This window comes from Candida dubliniensis, chromosome 2, assembly GCF_000026945.1.
Source record: "Candida dubliniensis CD36 chromosome 2, complete sequence".
Classification (NCBI taxonomy): domain Eukaryota; kingdom Fungi; phylum Ascomycota; class Pichiomycetes; order Serinales; family Debaryomycetaceae; genus Candida; species Candida dubliniensis.
Window position 1 is genome coordinate 191,091 of NC_012861.1, and position 16,642 is coordinate 207,732.

The 16,642-nt window shown below is 32.2% G+C and overlaps 7 protein-coding genes across 7 annotated transcripts; 3 read left to right on the top strand and 4 right to left on the bottom strand. All coding sequences in view use genetic code 12, as the record gives it.

The window, feature by feature from the left end:
• Positions 1-245: 245 nt before the first annotated feature.
• On the top strand, positions 246-2,645 carry CaNOT31 (mRNA deadenylase and CCR4-NOT complex subunit Not3p, putative; the record flags this gene model as incomplete). The annotated part of the gene is made up of 2 exons (XM_002418037.1): positions 246-268; positions 407-2,645. The coding sequence occupies 2 exons, from the start codon at positions 246-248 to the stop codon at positions 2,643-2,645; spliced, it is 2,262 nt and encodes a 753-aa protein (XP_002418082.1).
• A 70-nt stretch (positions 2,646-2,715) lies between these two features.
• CD36_16030 (conserved hypothetical protein) lies at positions 2,716-3,111 on the bottom strand (the record flags this gene model as incomplete). Its single annotated transcript, XM_002418038.1, has 1 exon — positions 2,716-3,111. One exon carries the CDS (start codon positions 3,109-3,111, stop codon positions 2,716-2,718), a length of 396 nt encoding a protein of 131 aa, XP_002418083.1.
• Positions 3,112-3,522: 411 nt separating this feature from the next.
• CD36_16040 (peroxin 12, putative) lies at positions 3,523-4,914 on the top strand (the record flags this gene model as incomplete). The annotated part of the gene is made up of 1 exon (XM_002418039.1): positions 3,523-4,914. One exon carries the CDS (start codon positions 3,523-3,525, stop codon positions 4,912-4,914), a length of 1,392 nt encoding a protein of 463 aa, XP_002418084.1.
• Positions 4,915-5,208: 294 nt separating this feature from the next.
• On the top strand, positions 5,209-6,483 carry CD36_16050 (methylthioribose-1-phosphate isomerase, putative; the record flags this gene model as incomplete). The annotated part of the gene is made up of 1 exon (XM_002418040.1): positions 5,209-6,483. One exon carries the CDS (start codon positions 5,209-5,211, stop codon positions 6,481-6,483), a length of 1,275 nt encoding a protein of 424 aa, XP_002418085.1.
• A 107-nt stretch (positions 6,484-6,590) lies between these two features.
• Positions 6,591-9,524, bottom strand: CD36_16060 (cpf1 genetically-interacting protein 1, putative; the record flags this gene model as incomplete). The annotated part of the gene is made up of 1 exon (XM_002418041.1): positions 6,591-9,524. One exon carries the CDS (start codon positions 9,522-9,524, stop codon positions 6,591-6,593), a length of 2,934 nt encoding a protein of 977 aa, XP_002418086.1.
• A 1,154-nt stretch (positions 9,525-10,678) lies between these two features.
• On the bottom strand, positions 10,679-11,737 carry CD36_16070 (vacuolar membrane protein, putative; the record flags this gene model as incomplete). Its single annotated transcript, XM_002418042.1, has 1 exon — positions 10,679-11,737. The coding sequence occupies one exon, from the start codon at positions 11,735-11,737 to the stop codon at positions 10,679-10,681; it is 1,059 nt and encodes a 352-aa protein (XP_002418087.1).
• A 617-nt stretch (positions 11,738-12,354) lies between these two features.
• Positions 12,355-15,315, bottom strand: CD36_16080 (protein Hex2; the record flags this gene model as incomplete). Its single annotated transcript, XM_002418043.1, has 1 exon — positions 12,355-15,315. The coding sequence occupies one exon, from the start codon at positions 15,313-15,315 to the stop codon at positions 12,355-12,357; it is 2,961 nt and encodes a 986-aa protein (XP_002418088.1).
• Positions 15,316-16,642: the final 1,327 nt, after the last annotated feature.

The window sequence follows — 16,642 nt, forward strand, 5'->3', positions numbered from 1 at the left end:
GAACCTATGAATGGACCAAGTACAACGGGAGAGAGAGAAAAAAAAAAAAAAAAAAAGGACCTGAAAAAACTGGAACTACCAAAGTAGTTTTTGATTGGAATGAATTAGAAAAATTTTTCTCTCTGTCAGGAAACCTGACTTCCTCTAACAATTACTTCGAGAAAAATTTCAACGATCTTTTTACTTTAAATTAACAAACTCTATTACTTTAACAGCCATTTGAAATTTTTCCAAAAAAAAATAGAATGTCAAATCGAAAGCTACAAAAGTATGTTAAGAGTATTATTAAAAGACAAAGATACTATTGAAAAAAGAAGCCCATTAAGCATTTTTGTTCAGGGGAGTGATATTTTTTTCTTACATAGTGTCTTTCGAAGAAAGCACAAAAATACTAACTTCATCTTAGGGAAATTGACATTATTTTTAAGAAAATCCAAGAAGGACTACAAGACTTTGATTATCATTATGAACGATATGAAAGCATACAAAATACTGAGGATGATTCAGATAATCAAAGAGAAAAAGAGAAATTGGCCAATGATCTAAAGAAAGAAATCAAGAAATTGCAAAAATTTCGAGAACAAATCAAACATTGGCTACAGAATGATACTGTGCATACCCTAGGTCCCGTTGGAACATCGTATGAGTCTAAACTAGCCGAAAATAAAAGTCTAATTGAGGATTCTATGGAAACGTATAAACTAGTAGAAAAACAAAGCAAATTGAAAACATTTTCTAATCAGTCTATCATGATGGCATTTATGGATACTACGAATGGCGATGAAGATGACGATGACGACGACTCTGATGACGATGATGATGGGTTGTTTAGTGGCAGTGATGAAGACGAGGAAGATGAATATAGTGATTTACCAGAGGATGCAGTCAACGCTATTCATTTTTTCAAAGATTCTATACTACATTTGAGAGAACAAACACACAAGTTGGACCATGAATACGAAAAGTTGGCAGCCAAGAAGTTACGTAAGAATAATTTGGCCACGATAGAGGCCAAGAAGGAAAAGATCCAGCTGACGATAGGGAATAATAAGTTTCACCAAAAAAAGCTCAAGAAATTACTCAAAAAATTGAAAAGTGGTATAGTCACTGAGTTCAACTTAATATGGTTGTTGAAGGATGATTTGGATAAATATTTAGAGTCCAATGGTGATTATGAATTCACTAGGGAAACAGAGTTGTACGATGACATTTTCAATCAAATTGCAGCTGTGGAGGAAGACTATTCTGAAATTCACGAAGACCACCACGATCATTCCTACTCCGAGAAAGCTTCAACGGCGAATGGATCAAACCATGATAGTGTGACTACTGCTACTACAGCTAAAAACACTTCTGTTTCAACACAACGAACATCACCGTCTCCAATTTTAACGAAAGCAAATGGTCATATCAAAGAATCGTCTGTTGAATCTGGATCTCCCACGTCTTTGCGCCTGAAACTTCTGAAAGCTCACACCAATATACTGCAACTGAGCACACATTCAAATACTGCTGCAACTACAACTACTTCCACCTCATCGACACATGCGCCAGCTCCTCGACAAAGTCCTGAATTAACCTCGCCAGCAATTGTAAAGACTTTGAGACCAGCAACTGCTCCTTCCAAGCCAGTTGGTAGTCTTAAGTGGTCAACAGCGGCAGCAGTAGCAATCCCTGAAGTTCAGGAAAAACCAGAGTTGGCAGAATCAGAATCCAACGGATCTAATGTACACAAAACAATATCTAAGGACCAATATGATGAAACAGCAGGTTACGAAAAACAACAGCAACAACAACAGCAGACACTGCTAGAACTGAAGATTCTTTCTACCACCCAAAGTTTAACTCCTTCACTCACTGATAATATAAATCTTGAAAAGTGCAAGCAAGTTATCAAGAATTCAAATTTAACAAAAACTGAATTAGGGTTGTTCTCAGATATGAACTTGGTTAGAGTTCCACCAGGTATCCAAGATCTAGTGATATCGTTTGCATCGAAAAGAAACAACGATAACTTCAAAGTATTAGTTGATGCAGCTGAATTCAATCAATTTGCGTTACCATTACACAAGCCATATTTACCTGAGATTGTTCAGCCGTCATATTATTCGCAATATACAAGCACCAATTTTAAGCATCCAACTCCATTAGTCAAGTTCCAAAGTTATTGGAATCAAGTGAGAGCAAATTTTGGGTTTCAGAAATTAGTAGATGAGATAAAAACTTTAACTTTACAGAATAATGCTGATAACTTGCCAATTATTGCTGAATTGACTTTTGTATTATTTTATGGATTTTATTATGGTGTGACTCCAGCAGAAAACTTGATTGCCGAGTCGTATTTATTTGAATTGGGTTGGAAGCCTTATAAGAACCAAACCGAAGATGGTAGTAATTTATCAACAACTCCAGTAAATTTAATAGATATTAATGGACTGAAATCCAAGTCTAGATCTAATAACTATTACTTTTGGTTCAAACGGGTAAAACTAATTTCCCGTGGTGAAGACATGGGACAACAATCCAATATTGAATTTGGTGATTACCAAGTATTTGATTTGAGCTTTTGGGAGATATTTGTCAAATATGGTTTCAAATTTGATTATAACTTGTGCCAAATGGAACCACCAAAAACATTGTTTTAAAAGTTGTTGTTATTGCAGCTGCTATTTTTCGCTTTTAGAGTTTTATAATTTGTTTTGTAGTTAGAGCTTGTTATATATTGACATTTTCGTATTCTTTTACATTGGTAAAACCTTCAGAATCAAAATTAGATTGTGACGTCAAGATCGAATCCAGTTGGGTAGTTGGCAAAGTGCCATTGACCTCTCCAATATCAGCGTCAGAAAGAAGCCACTTGTCAGAAGTGATACATGGACTTGATGATATTATAACAGATGCTTCAGTTTTATCCACATATTCTTTGGCTTCTTTATATTTATACTGAGTGCCATCTTTTGCAACCACAATAGGCATGTTCTTGTATGTCAGTGAATTTGGAATAAAAGGGACTTCAACATATGAATCTATGTTAGCAAACACCAAGTCAAATTCTCTTAGTTTTGCAGCCTTAATTTTACCACTTTCAATTATCAGTTTTAAGCTTTGCATTGATATATTGTCTGTATTGGTGATGTTGCACAGTTAATGTCAGTCACACATTTTTTTTTTTTCACTCTGTTGTCTCAATACAACCTCAACAAGTGTGAAATTTCATGGCAATTTGTTAAACAATAATCAATAATGTTGATTTTCTGATTTCTGGTAATTTAAAGATAAATAAGAATCTGTTTCAGCAATTGTTTTATATAGGAACTTTTTTGGTTAACAACTCGTCAATATCACTTGAGATTTGTCTGTCATACACCATTCAGTCATCAGACACGCCTTGCCTCTCGTCTCCACATTCAATTTGAATTGGAGGGGCATTAAAAAGACAAGAGAGAAAAAAAAAAAAGATCTTCTTTGGCAAAAACCATTACCACTCTTTATATAAATATTCATTAGGTTAGTGACAGCACAATGGAATATTATTCATCCTTAGATGCGTCTCAGTTAGATTCTGAAAGACCAACATTATTTGAACTAATATCGGCAAATCAACTAGAGTCATTATTATCACCGTCATTACGGTACATTTTGGTTCATTATGCCAGTAAATATCCTCGGTACTTGTTACAAGTGAACAACAATTTTGATGAACTCAATTTATTATTACGAAGTTTTATTGAATGGTATTTTTTAACCTATTGGCAAGGAACATTTACTGAGAATTTTTATGGTTTGAAAAGAGTTAGTCAAACCCCTCTTTCACAGGGGGATTATAATTCTAGTCGTTTGACTCAATTAGTACCTTCGATGATTGAGGAAAGAAGAAAATTATCTAAATTACAAAAGTTAGTTTCATTATTCGAAGTTACTGGGGTATCATTTGTTTCTGAAAAACTAAATTATTGCTACGAAGTATGGTACACCAAATATATTACCAATCAATTGAATACCAGTGATACTTTAACAACAGAAGAAAATGTGAAGATAAAAATAAAGCGTAAATTTGTTGAGATATATCCATATTTACAAAGTGCCTATCGTGCAGCAAATTTTATTACCACATTGTTATACTTGAGTGGGTCTTCGAAGTCACCGACCTTATTGACGTATTTGTTTAGAATCAATTTCTCCCGTTTAAACCAATATGATTATTCCAAGAATGAACCTAAACAACCATTAAGTGATTCCAAAAGACCAAATAGAATACATCCACCAACAGCAATTGAATATATTTTAAGATTGTTGAGTAATAACATTACCAAACCTTCTTGGAAGGTAATCAAATTTGTGTTAGGAACGTTTTTCCCAGTAGCTATTTTCACATTGAAATTCCTTGAATGGTGGAATAATTCAGATTTTTCATCGAAACTTTCCAAAAATCTTGGTAATGTTTTGGATTTTACTTTGCCACCACCATCTTCATTAACTTTAGCCCTTAGATCTTATAAGAAAAACGAAGATAAGAAAAACACCGAAACAGAAGTGAAACAACAAAAGAAAAAACAGTATAAGTCAGGTAAAGTATGTCCATTGTGTAAAAAAGAGTTGACAAATCCAGCAATAATTGAAACTGGATACGTTTTTGACTATAAGTGTATTTATAATTATTTGGAAAAATCACATATAATTGTATCGAAGAAAGTGCAAACCAGACAGGAAGAAGAAGACGAAGACATTTACTCTGAAGATGAAAGTGAAGATGAGAATATTGGACATGAAAAGGAAGAACAAAAAGAGAATATTGTTATCGATATTAACAAAGGTGGAAGATGTCCGGTAACTGGTCGTAGATTATTAGGATGCAAATGGAATCCTATAAAGGAAGAATGGGACATTGAAGGTATCAGAAGACTTATATTTTAGTAACGTCCACTCTCTTTCTGTCGATTTACTACTAATAATAATTTAATATACATAAATCTGTAATATTATCTTGTAAAAGCCACAAAGACCCTGGAAACCACCACATTTTTTGTTGTATCATTGGTTTTGACAATGGCTTTTATATTTGTCATAACTGCGAGAAATTACGAACAGAGTGAAGTAAGCAAGAAAAAAAAAAAAAGAAGCTCCAGATGAAATATCAACTATACTAGCCCACATGGCCATTTTGAATAACTTTGTTTTCTTTCTTCCAATTGTCATAACTATTCGATAATGTCAACCACTACTAGAACTCTTCAAGCTATAAAGTTTGATAGAAATAATATCAAATTGGAAATTCTTGATCAATTACTTTTACCTTATTCAACAACCTATATTCCCATCACTAGTATTGAGGATGCCTTTAAAGCCATTAAATTAATGCAAGTTAGAGGTGCTCCTGCAATTGCCATTGTTGGTGCGTTTTCTGTTGTCGTTGAAGTTTCCAATTATTTAAAGCAATCTGATTCAAATCGGAAAACTATCGAAAACTTGAATGATTCTTTGGATTATTTAATCACATCTAGACCAACAGCAGTAAATCTTGCCAATGCCTTAAATGATATTAAACAATTATTACAAGAATTTAATGATACTGATATTATTAATGAAAAAATATATCAACAAATATATGATTATGCAATCGCTTTATATGATGAAGATTTAGCTAATAATAAAAAGATTGGTGAGAATGGATTGAAATATATTATTAATACTTTAACTGAACAAAATTTCAAAGGACCTTTTTCCATAATGACAATTTGTAATACTGGATCATTAGCCACATCAGGACATGGAACTGCATTAGGAATTATTCGTTCAACATATCAAGCTTTACAAAAAAATAATTCTAAAGAAGAATTTTGGTTAGATCATATTTATCCTTGTGAAACTAGACCTTATAATCAAGGAGCTAAATTAACTACTTATGAATTAGATTATGAACAAATCCCATTCACTTTAATTTGTGATAATATGGTTTCTTCGTTGATTAATACTTTAAGTGATGATGATAACAAAAAACCTATTAAAACTAACCAAATTTCCCCAGTCAAATTCATTATTGTCGGTGCTGATAGAATTGTTGAAAATGGTGATACAGCAAATAAAATTGGAACCTTTCAATTATCAACTATTGCAAATTTTTTCAATAACAATAAATTCATTCAACAACAACTGAAGTCTAACACCACAAAAACAACAATAAATAAAGAAATTAAATTTATTGTTGCCGCTCCGAAAACTACTATTGATTTAAACACTAAAACTGGTGATGATATTGTTATTGAAGAAAGACCAGCTAATGAATTAACAACTTTAGTTGGTCCATTGTTGAATGAAGCAGGAGATGTGGGTGAAAAATTGACTGTTGGAATCGCCACACCAGGGATATCGGTTTGGAATCCAGCATTTGATGTCACTCCTCATGAATTGATTGATAGTATTGTTACCGAAGATCCTCATGTTTTCACCAAAGATGAAAATGGGGAATTTAATTTGATTAAATAGATCTATACATATATATATATATATATATAAATATATAATTATTTATAATTAGAAGAATATTAGAATGGAATGGAGTAACCGATATATATATATATATATATATAAAACTATCCATTTGATTGAGACAGAGATTGTGTTGTTTCTATACCTAATTCAGACATAATCTTTCCTGCTCTTTCATCACCTAAAACTCGATGTAAGATTTTACCAACTGTGTCTGAAGCACCACGATCTCGAACAATCATACCAATTTTCAAAACCAATTGATTTTGATGTTCTTTATAACTACCAATAACATCATTGAAATCTACTTCAGAAACGGTAAGTATATCCATAATTTTCATAACTACCTCAAGAAACAAATAACATACACAAATGTTTGTAACTGTTATGTGTTTCAAACCAGCAGTTTTTGTAGCTCCTGCTCCAAGAACAGCTTGTGATGCCTTAGAATTCATGTCCTTGAAATATGTTAATAAATTATTTTCGATCGTTGATGTATAATTGGGGAATGCTTTACTGATCACAAGATAATCTTTAATTTGTGGCAAGATTTTTAATACCAAACTAGGAACCAGGAATTCTTGTTCTCCAATGATAAGCTTTTTGGAATAATCAGAGCCAGAACCAGAACCAGAACCAGAACCAGAACTAGACACAGACGAAAGCTCACCGCCATTTTTTTCTTCCACTGAATCTGTTTTTTGTTCATCTGATTCATAAAAATCAAAATCTTTCAACCAAGTATCTCCAGAAAACCCCGATGATCCATTCAGACTAATATATTCACCATAACCAATAAACTCATTAATAATGATTTGAGCAGAAACAAATAAATCTGATTTATCAGTGATTTTCCAATTTTCCTTCATACACTCATTTATCATACTCTTTACCGAATTGACATGAACTCTATGAACAAAATAATTAACATGGTTATTAAACCATTCACTCAACACATTTCCTGCACCATTAAATGCAAATGCCGGATTAATCATTTCACATTCTTGTAAATAAGCTGAGGTTATAGAATATAACCTGAAATAAAATGGAATGGGTAAATCTCCAGTTTGTTCCAGTCGTACATTAATAACTTTCATTAATCTAATTTGAGTCAATTCTATAGCCTTATGAATGGCATTAGTAATGTCCAAGGACATAATGTCTATGTCACTAGTTGGTGGGATACTTGTCAATGCAATATCTAATAATAATTTTTGATGAACAGTAAGTCGTCTTAAACATTCTGAAAGTTGTGCATAGGTCTGGGAAAGCATGTTTTCAAACTCTTTCGGTGTTAATGTTTTTATATTTGAGCTTAATGCATTTGATTGTTTTGGTGGTGCTGATGCTGGCGCTGGTTCTGCATTTGGAATTGGTGATGCTCGTGATGAAGTGTTGGACATATCTGTCAGTTTTTGTAAGGGTAAATTTTGTTTAATGATATTTTTAATTTCAGTAATAAATTTTGATTGGTAGTTGGAATATGCTTGTGATAAAGATCCTGCCTTGGCCAAATTACTAACAAACTCACGCAAAGTAGTTTTTGTTGTTTCATCAAAATTGAGATAGGTGGTATTAATTGGATTAGAATTATATTTCTTAGTTTTATCCTTATTGACATATATTCTGTTCAAAGTATCCTTGACAGGAACGTTATTAAAATGGTGTCTCAAGTCTTCTACTAATAACTCAACAAACCCATCAATGTATCCTTTAGAGCATTCACGTTTAAGAGTTGCCAAATCATTTTGTAAATGAATAAATGCAGGTAAATACGATAAATCAATAAGATTTAGTTTTGGATATATTTTTTGGATTTCTTCATCAGTAATATCCTCATGGTCAACTCCTTTTAACAAATTTTCCACGGCAGAAATTTGATTTAACCCTTTGGAATAATCACCATGAGTAAATGATTTATTGGCTAGTTGAAATAATGATGTGATGTACTGTATTTGCAATAAGGATTGTTCAAGAGTTTCAACATTTCTTCTTTCAATCATTTTATGTAATATATCAAGACCTTTACGTGATTGGTTTCTCTCTAATTGATCAACTTTATTCATAAGCGTATGATAATTGGTGACACAATCGGTGGATTTCTTTTGAATATTCTCAATATCTCCAATTGTACTGAAAAATGAATCGGAAGATTTGGCAATTTCATCTACTAAATTCATTTCCACAATATCCAAATAATCTGATAATTTTTCTTGTAATTCTGTATTATTAGTGATACTCAGATTAGGGTCATTTTCATCAAACATTAGTGTAGTGCCTTTCAAGACTTGTTTAAATATTCTCGGATCATCTAATCGAAAATCTGGATCTTGGAAAACTTGAGGAATAGAGTCTAATTGTGTTGATAATTCTTTTGGATTTTCTATTGATGTAGGAGATGATGGCGATGAAGTAGAAGAATCAATGCTAGATTTACGTTCATTTTGGGACAATTTCAGCAATATATCTTCAGTTAAAGGGTTATAACTTGACTCAAACTTTTTATATTCTGAAGCAATGGTTTTCACATATTTTTCATCCAATTCTTTACTGGAAACTTTATTTTTCAATTTGACTAATTGAATTTGCGGTATATCTTTCGTTGTGGGTGTATTCACATGATATATAGTCGTAGCCCCTCCATTTAATGTCACGTGTGATTTTGGAGCTCGATGACGTTTAGCTCTAGAAATATCTGAACCAATTGTTAATGCATAGATTGAATTGGGACCTAATGGTGAATATATATCATCTTTTTGGTCCTCTAGGTTTGCAAAATTGAAAAAAGTCCCTGACAGAATATAACTTTCATTATCAATGCTAGTTCTATAGTTGGTTGAAATCGCTGATCCAGTACGTCTATGTCCACGACGAGGGTGTATGTTATTGTTATTGGGGGTCTTGTTATTGACGTTGCTGGTGCTGGATAGTATTGAATTAGAAGAATTTTCTGAAGGTACTACTAAATCATCATTCAAATTTATACTGCTATCATCCATGGACACACGACTAGGTAGATTCAAAGAATCTTCAGTCATATTGGGGGGGTGGAGGTGTTGATAGTGTGTATGTTAAATTCACTAAATCTGTTTTGATCAAATTGATTCTATTTTTTTTTTTTTTTGGACTTGTTGTTGATTTTTCTTTTTTTTGCCGATTTAGGTTTTTTTACAACACATTTATTGCAACGAAAGAACAAGAGGGTTTTCCCTTTTTTTTAAAAAAAAGTCTTCTTCTTTCTACATACAATCATTAACAGAGAAAGATTTATGTCTATTAATGTCTTGTAAATAGATATGGGAATATACACAAAAAATGTTTAGGAACTTAGAATCTTAGTTTATCAGAGAAGAATTCCATGTGTTGTCTATATATTTAACTATTACGAGGGTGTGGACGCAGCAGCAGCAGCAGCAAATCTTTACTTGGATCAATGAAAACCATAACCTTCTTCATTGGATAAACACAGATTTATGATTTCTTAAAATTGGTGATAATTTTAATGTTGTCATACAGGGGATATATATTAACAAAATAATCATTAGGAAGTTATTAAGATTTTCCCATACTTTGGAGGTTTATATATATTTATCGGATTTTGAATTGATTTTTTTTTTTCCTTCCCCCCCCCCCCCCAACTAGCTAGCTAGCTAGCTAGCTTCCCATTATTATTACTAATATTTCCGGAATTACACAAATTTTTATAACCATGAAAAATATAATTTAACGCCACTTTTTTTTCCTTATTCTTTATTACTGTTTCTTCTTTCTTTACTTATTCAACCAGAAACTTCGAAAGAAAACAACAACTCCATTTATTCATTCTAATATTCTTTCATTAATTAACATGTCTTCCGAAAATAAACAAACTGAATCCAAACCAAAACCATGTTGTGTTTGTATTGAAGAAAGAAAAAAAAGAGATGAATGTACTTTATTCAAAGGTATAGAAAGTGAAGATTGTAAACTGATTATTAATCAATATACTTCATGTATGAAAAGTTATGGTTTTACTCCAAATCCAATCAATTAAAATAGAGACTTATTGCCAACAAAATACCAAAGGTTTATGATAAACATCCTTCACCCGTTACCATTATATTCTTGTACATAGAAAGAGACCTAAAAATTTATTTATATTTGTTTCTAATAATAAATGTATCTGTATAATATATGTATGTATTTATATATTCTATACATCATTATAAGTACCATAATTGCTTTTATTATGTGATTCTCCAAGTAAACTATCACTATTACTACTACTGCTACTATAATTATTGCCATCTTGAATAGTATTGTTACTAAACTGAAGTTTCTGTTTCTGTTGTTGTTCTTCTTCTTCTCTTTGTGCTTGAATAATATCTTGTTGTTGAACACTTTCAGTTTCATCACTAAAATTTGGGAATTCTAATCTCATTCGTTTATTAATATTAATCCACATTTGATTTCTAATAAAATTATCAATAAGTATTAATTGTAAACAATTCATAATTATTGGAACAATAAACATAACAATGAAAATTTCAAATTCATCAGGATATTCATTCAACCAAATTAATAAAATATGAGATGTGAACCATAATAATTGATTTTCAAAACATTCAACTAATCCATATAAAATAATTTTTGTAATCATTAATGATGTAAAATAAACCATTAATTGTTTTAAAAAAGCTTTTGTTGATGGTTTATTAGGATTAGGTCCATATTCACCACTTTCAATTTGAGTAATATGCCAATAATCTTGACATATTTTATTCATGGTTTTGAATACATGATATAAAATATATACTCCAATAGTACAATCAAGAACAATATTTAAAAAATACCAATCACAAGGATCTTTTGTGTCACCAGAATCATCATAATTATCATTATCATTATCACCATCATCACTAATATTATTTTTAATGAGCCAAATCTCTGGAGCAGTTTTAACCATTGATAAAATAACATTGAAAATATGGACTCCTAATGCCCCAATCAATTGTTTCGATACATCAAATATCCAAACTGGCCAAGTTCGTCGTATTGGATATTCATAAAATCGTTTGATTAATAATGAAGAAAGACATAACATTCCTAATATGGCTTGAGTCATTAAAGAAAATGTTCCAATTAATTCACATTTCCCATCATTGACATCATCACTAGAGGTTGCATTCTCTGTTTTATAAAAAGGAACATTTTCATTGGAAAATAATGATAAGAATACAAGTGGAACAGATAGTAGTTCTCCACAACCCATGGTACTAACAACAGTAATAATAATAAATACAGTATTGAGTTTATAGAATTGTTTAAGGTTGAGTTAAATATATAGTTGTAATAAGAAAAACCGTTTCTCTTTTTATCTCAATTATTATTTTTTTTTTCCTTCCTTCCTTCCTTCTCTTCTTTTTAATGTTGCTGTGTTTTTGTTTTAGGTCGAGAGGGGACTGACCGACCGAGGGAGCGAGAAGTACTTTGTTACTACCAATGACATAATTTGCCACCACATATTAGTTCTAACAACATATATGCTCCACCTTATGCAATATTGATTAACTGTCTCCCCTCTTGGTTTCACCCAACATATGTGACGAGAGGGACAAGTAATAATGATCATTAAACCAGAACTTGAACCACAAAAGAACAGACATTTCCACTTTCACCACCACCACTAATAATAATCCAACATTTTTATTTTATGTATAATATATATATATAGAAATACATTTAACTATATAACAAAACTCATTACTTTTGTTTCTTCATATCTTGTCTCAAAAAAACAACAACATTATAATTCTGTTTCTCCCCTTCAATTATATATATATTTATTCTTCCTTCTTCAGGGAGAGTTTCCCATTTTTTTTTCTTTTTTTATCCAAAAAAATGCTTAGCTAAACCTCTAGCTTGGCCAACAAGATTTTTATGATTTTCTTCATGTTCACGGTCATGATCTTGATGTTGATGATATAAATTATCATTACCAAATTGTGGACTTGGACTATGAATACCATTTCTATCGGCAACTTGACTTAATGCATTATACCCTTGTCCATGAATTTTATCTTCTCTTTTACCAATAACCATTCCTTCATCTTCAGAATCTTCAGAATCACCTTCATCAAATAATAATCCCCGTCGTGGTTGCAGTTGTTGCAGTTGTTGTGGAGGGACGTGTTGTCCATCTCCTCTGAATGCATTCTCTGATGTTGTTTGTGGTGGTAATGGTGAAGACTTCTTAGATGTATTAGATAATGTACGAGTCAAAGTGTTATTATCTGGAGAAGGTGTATAATCTCTATTTGGTGTTTGAATAAACTCTGGGTTTGAATCAGTAGTAATCTTTTCGTCAGACGAGGTCGATCCTCCTAAAAACAGTTTGGATAACTCTTTATCAGTACTACTAAATCCACCAGCACCTCCGAAAAACAGTTGTGAAAGAGAACTTGAACTCGTAGGTTGTTTGGAAATCGAAGTCGAAGAATATCGTGGGTTAATACTGGAAATATGTTCATCAACTGGTTCTGCTTCTTTAGTATCAGGGAAATGTTGTGGTACGGGGTTTTCCTGTGATGAAGTTGTCAATGATGATTGGAAAACCAGTTCAGCTAAAGCTTGACTGGATCTTCTTGTACCTATTGATAATCCTGAAATACCATCATTTGAATCATCTGAATCATTATCTGAATCATCTTCTGAGTCACTCAATTGGAAAGGAGACGCTTTTGGTTTTGTTTGGGATTGTGATTGTGAATTGGGGTTGACATTAACTATAGGGAAATTAGGTGAATTAGCAGTAACGCCAGAATTCTTACTTCCTCCACCAGAAATAGCAACTGACAAAGGTGATGACGGCAGACTATATGAAATTGGCATATTATTAATGGTACTATTATTTTCAAATGTTGTATCCACCATAGGAATACTATCATTATTCTCAATAAACTCATAATCGAAATTCGATCCCATATCAAGATTTTCAGGAACATCAACCACATCTGGACTTTGATAAGATGCATACACTGAGTTGTTTGGATTACATGTATACACGGTGTTGTAATCATAATAATAATCATAACCCCTACTAATTTCATTGTTGACATTATGAGAAAGACTTGACGTGTAAGGGTTTGCCTCATCACTAGATTCATCAGAACCATAATTGATAGAAGTTGAAGGTAATAATTGAATTGTTTTATAAGACTTACTATTGGTGGTAGATATTGATGCTGTATCATCGGTGATATCTGTGTGACGACTTAAAGATGGTGCCACTGGTGTTGAAGTTGATCCACTTGAATGTTGACCCAAAATTAAGGGGGCGTTGGAATTGGATTTCACATTTAAAAAGAACCCTCCTTCATCGTCCTCCTCCTCATCTTCAGATGCATCTTCGTCATCGTCTTCTTCTTCCTCTATGGATTCATCGTCGCCTTCGTATAGGTGGCTCTGAGCTAGACTGTCATTGGAGGGTTCATATTCATCATAATAATCATCATCGTCGTCATCATCATCATCATCATCGGAATCATAATCTTCACCGGAATTAAATCGTTGGTCATCATCAGAATAAACATCAACAGCAATGCATTGCATCACTTCATCATTGAAATGTATGTGTCTTTCAGCTTTGGATCCAATATCCCCAGAAACATTACCATCCTCTTGGTTTTGATCCTGACTTATTTGTTCTGAAGAAGGCACAACCACAGCTTCATCTTTAATCAAATCTTTCAAACTAGCAGTTGATGAGGAATTGGAAGTTTTCAACAAATTTTGTAATTTGGCAACACTACTATTATGAGTCGGAGTTGTATTCTTATATTGACTGTTTAATTTGTTCAGAAGGGCTTCAGGGTCAAAATATTCATCTGGATGATTCAATTGATGTTGTCTTTTCAATTCTTCTTGTTGTTTCAACTTTTGTTCTCTTTTCTTTTGATGTATTTGTGTTGCCAATTGTAATTTTAATAAATTGGAATGACTTATCATCAGTTGTTCCATTGTTCGCTTTTTCAATATTGGTTTGGGTCCATTCTTACTTGAACATTTTTTGGCAATAGATATATCACCAGCCACTGAACTAGTAGCAGTAGTTTCAATGGCATCAGAATCATGATTTTCATTATTCACATGGTCATCATCTTTTAATATAGGTCCATAAAGCCAAGTAACATCACTATCTTTCGACCAATTTACCACTTCTGGACTTATAGTCTTGAGATTAGACCGTCTTTGAGCCCAAGTTCTCCATGAAGCATTTTCCAATCTTGCTGCATTAGCAACATCTCTTCTTTTAGAAATAACATATCGCCATGATTTCCAAATATCTGAAACGTCCCATTGGTGGGATAAATAATCAACATGACGGGAAGGTTCAGCAGTTAAATCTGTATCATCATGTGGCAACAATTCTGGAGATTTTAAATCTAATGCTGGTGATGATGCTGGTGAAGGTGAGTTGACAGGAGAGGGAGGTGAAGGTGCTACTGATGATTGGGTTGCATTGGCATCGGAGTTGTTAGATATGGTTTCTGTAGCTTCGTAATGTTGACTACTTGGACTTTCATCAACAAACGGTGAATTTGATTGTGATGCCATAGCAGCCATAGCAGCCAAGTTTCCTGAACTGGTTGTTGTTGTGGATGGTGCTGAATTTGCTTCTGAATTACCATCTTGTTCTTTTAGCTTGTCAGGGATAAATTCATCTAATAATCCCATAGATCTAGTTCTTTTCAATTTGAATGTTGTATTTTCAAAATGATCATCATCTTGTGCCTCGATATGTTGAGAAGTGGTTGCCCCTCCTGAAAATACTTCTCCTGATAACGACATGAAAAAAAAAGGAGTAATAATATAAATATAAAACAAGGAGATTCTAAATGAGAAGACAAGGATTAACTAATACCAAGGGCAACAACAACAACAACAACAAAAAATAAGTTATATATGTGTGTGTGGGAAACTAAAAACAAAAAAAAAAAATTGTATATGAATAAATGAATGTATATGAATAAATTGAAATGTGTCAAAAGGTATGGAGGGGTTGAATTAGATTGGTTAAGATAATCTGTTCCAATATTAAACCCTATATTACTTTCACTTCACTGTATAGTTTGATTAAGAAAAGGCAAGTGTTAATAATAATATAAATGTAACTATGTGTATGTATATATGGATTAGGATGAATATGAAAGTAAAAGGAAAAAGAATAAACAAGGATGAAGGAGTAAAAAAAATTGTTGTAAATTAATTTATTTGGAGAGATTAATTACTTTTGTCTTTTGTTGTTTAGTTTTTGGTTTAAGTCTCTTTTTTTTTTTTTTTTTTTTTTTTTTTGTTCAGAAATATTTTCTTTTTAGCAAAGTGAAGTCTCACTCACTCACTCACTCATTCATTCTTGTTATTGGTACATTATACACTACTACGACTACTCTGATTCTTTCACTTTAGCCCTATTGTTATATTCTGCTATACATATATTCATAACTATAAGAGAGCTACCGCAACTAAATCACTTCTTTTTATAGATGAGGGAATTATATCACAGCCACCACCACCACCACTACAATTTATACAAATTTCATTACCCTATTAGATTAAATATTGAACTCTCTCTTTATTGTTGAGATTATTTTTTTTTAGTTTTTTTAAGAAATTGTACTTGTGTGTTGAATGACGTGTATTGCATATATTTCTCTTTTTCTTTCCCTTTTTAAACTGCAAAGAATTCTGAAACAAAAGCGAGTACTATAATAAATTCAATCAATTGAAGAAACCCCCCCTCCATCACGGTTTGTAATTGTTGGCAAGATAACATACAAGTACGATATCACTTAAACATATATATTGGTTGTTAATTGGGTGGTGTCATTTATCTTTATCGAAAAATGTGGTCATTGATATTTATAACAAAGAGAAAGAGAAAAACAAAAACCAAGAGAGAAAGAGATAGTAAATTCCCAAATCCTCAAGAGAAGGTGAAGCAAATGAAGAAAAGATTCAAAACTAATCGGACATACGAGATGGTTTTATAAACTCAACTCAATCTAGAACTTTCAAATCTCTCTTCTTCTCCCCACACACACACACCTTACACACAAGAAAATCTGGGGGAAACATGGAAATTGTAGTGGAACCACTACAAAAACCCCATATATAT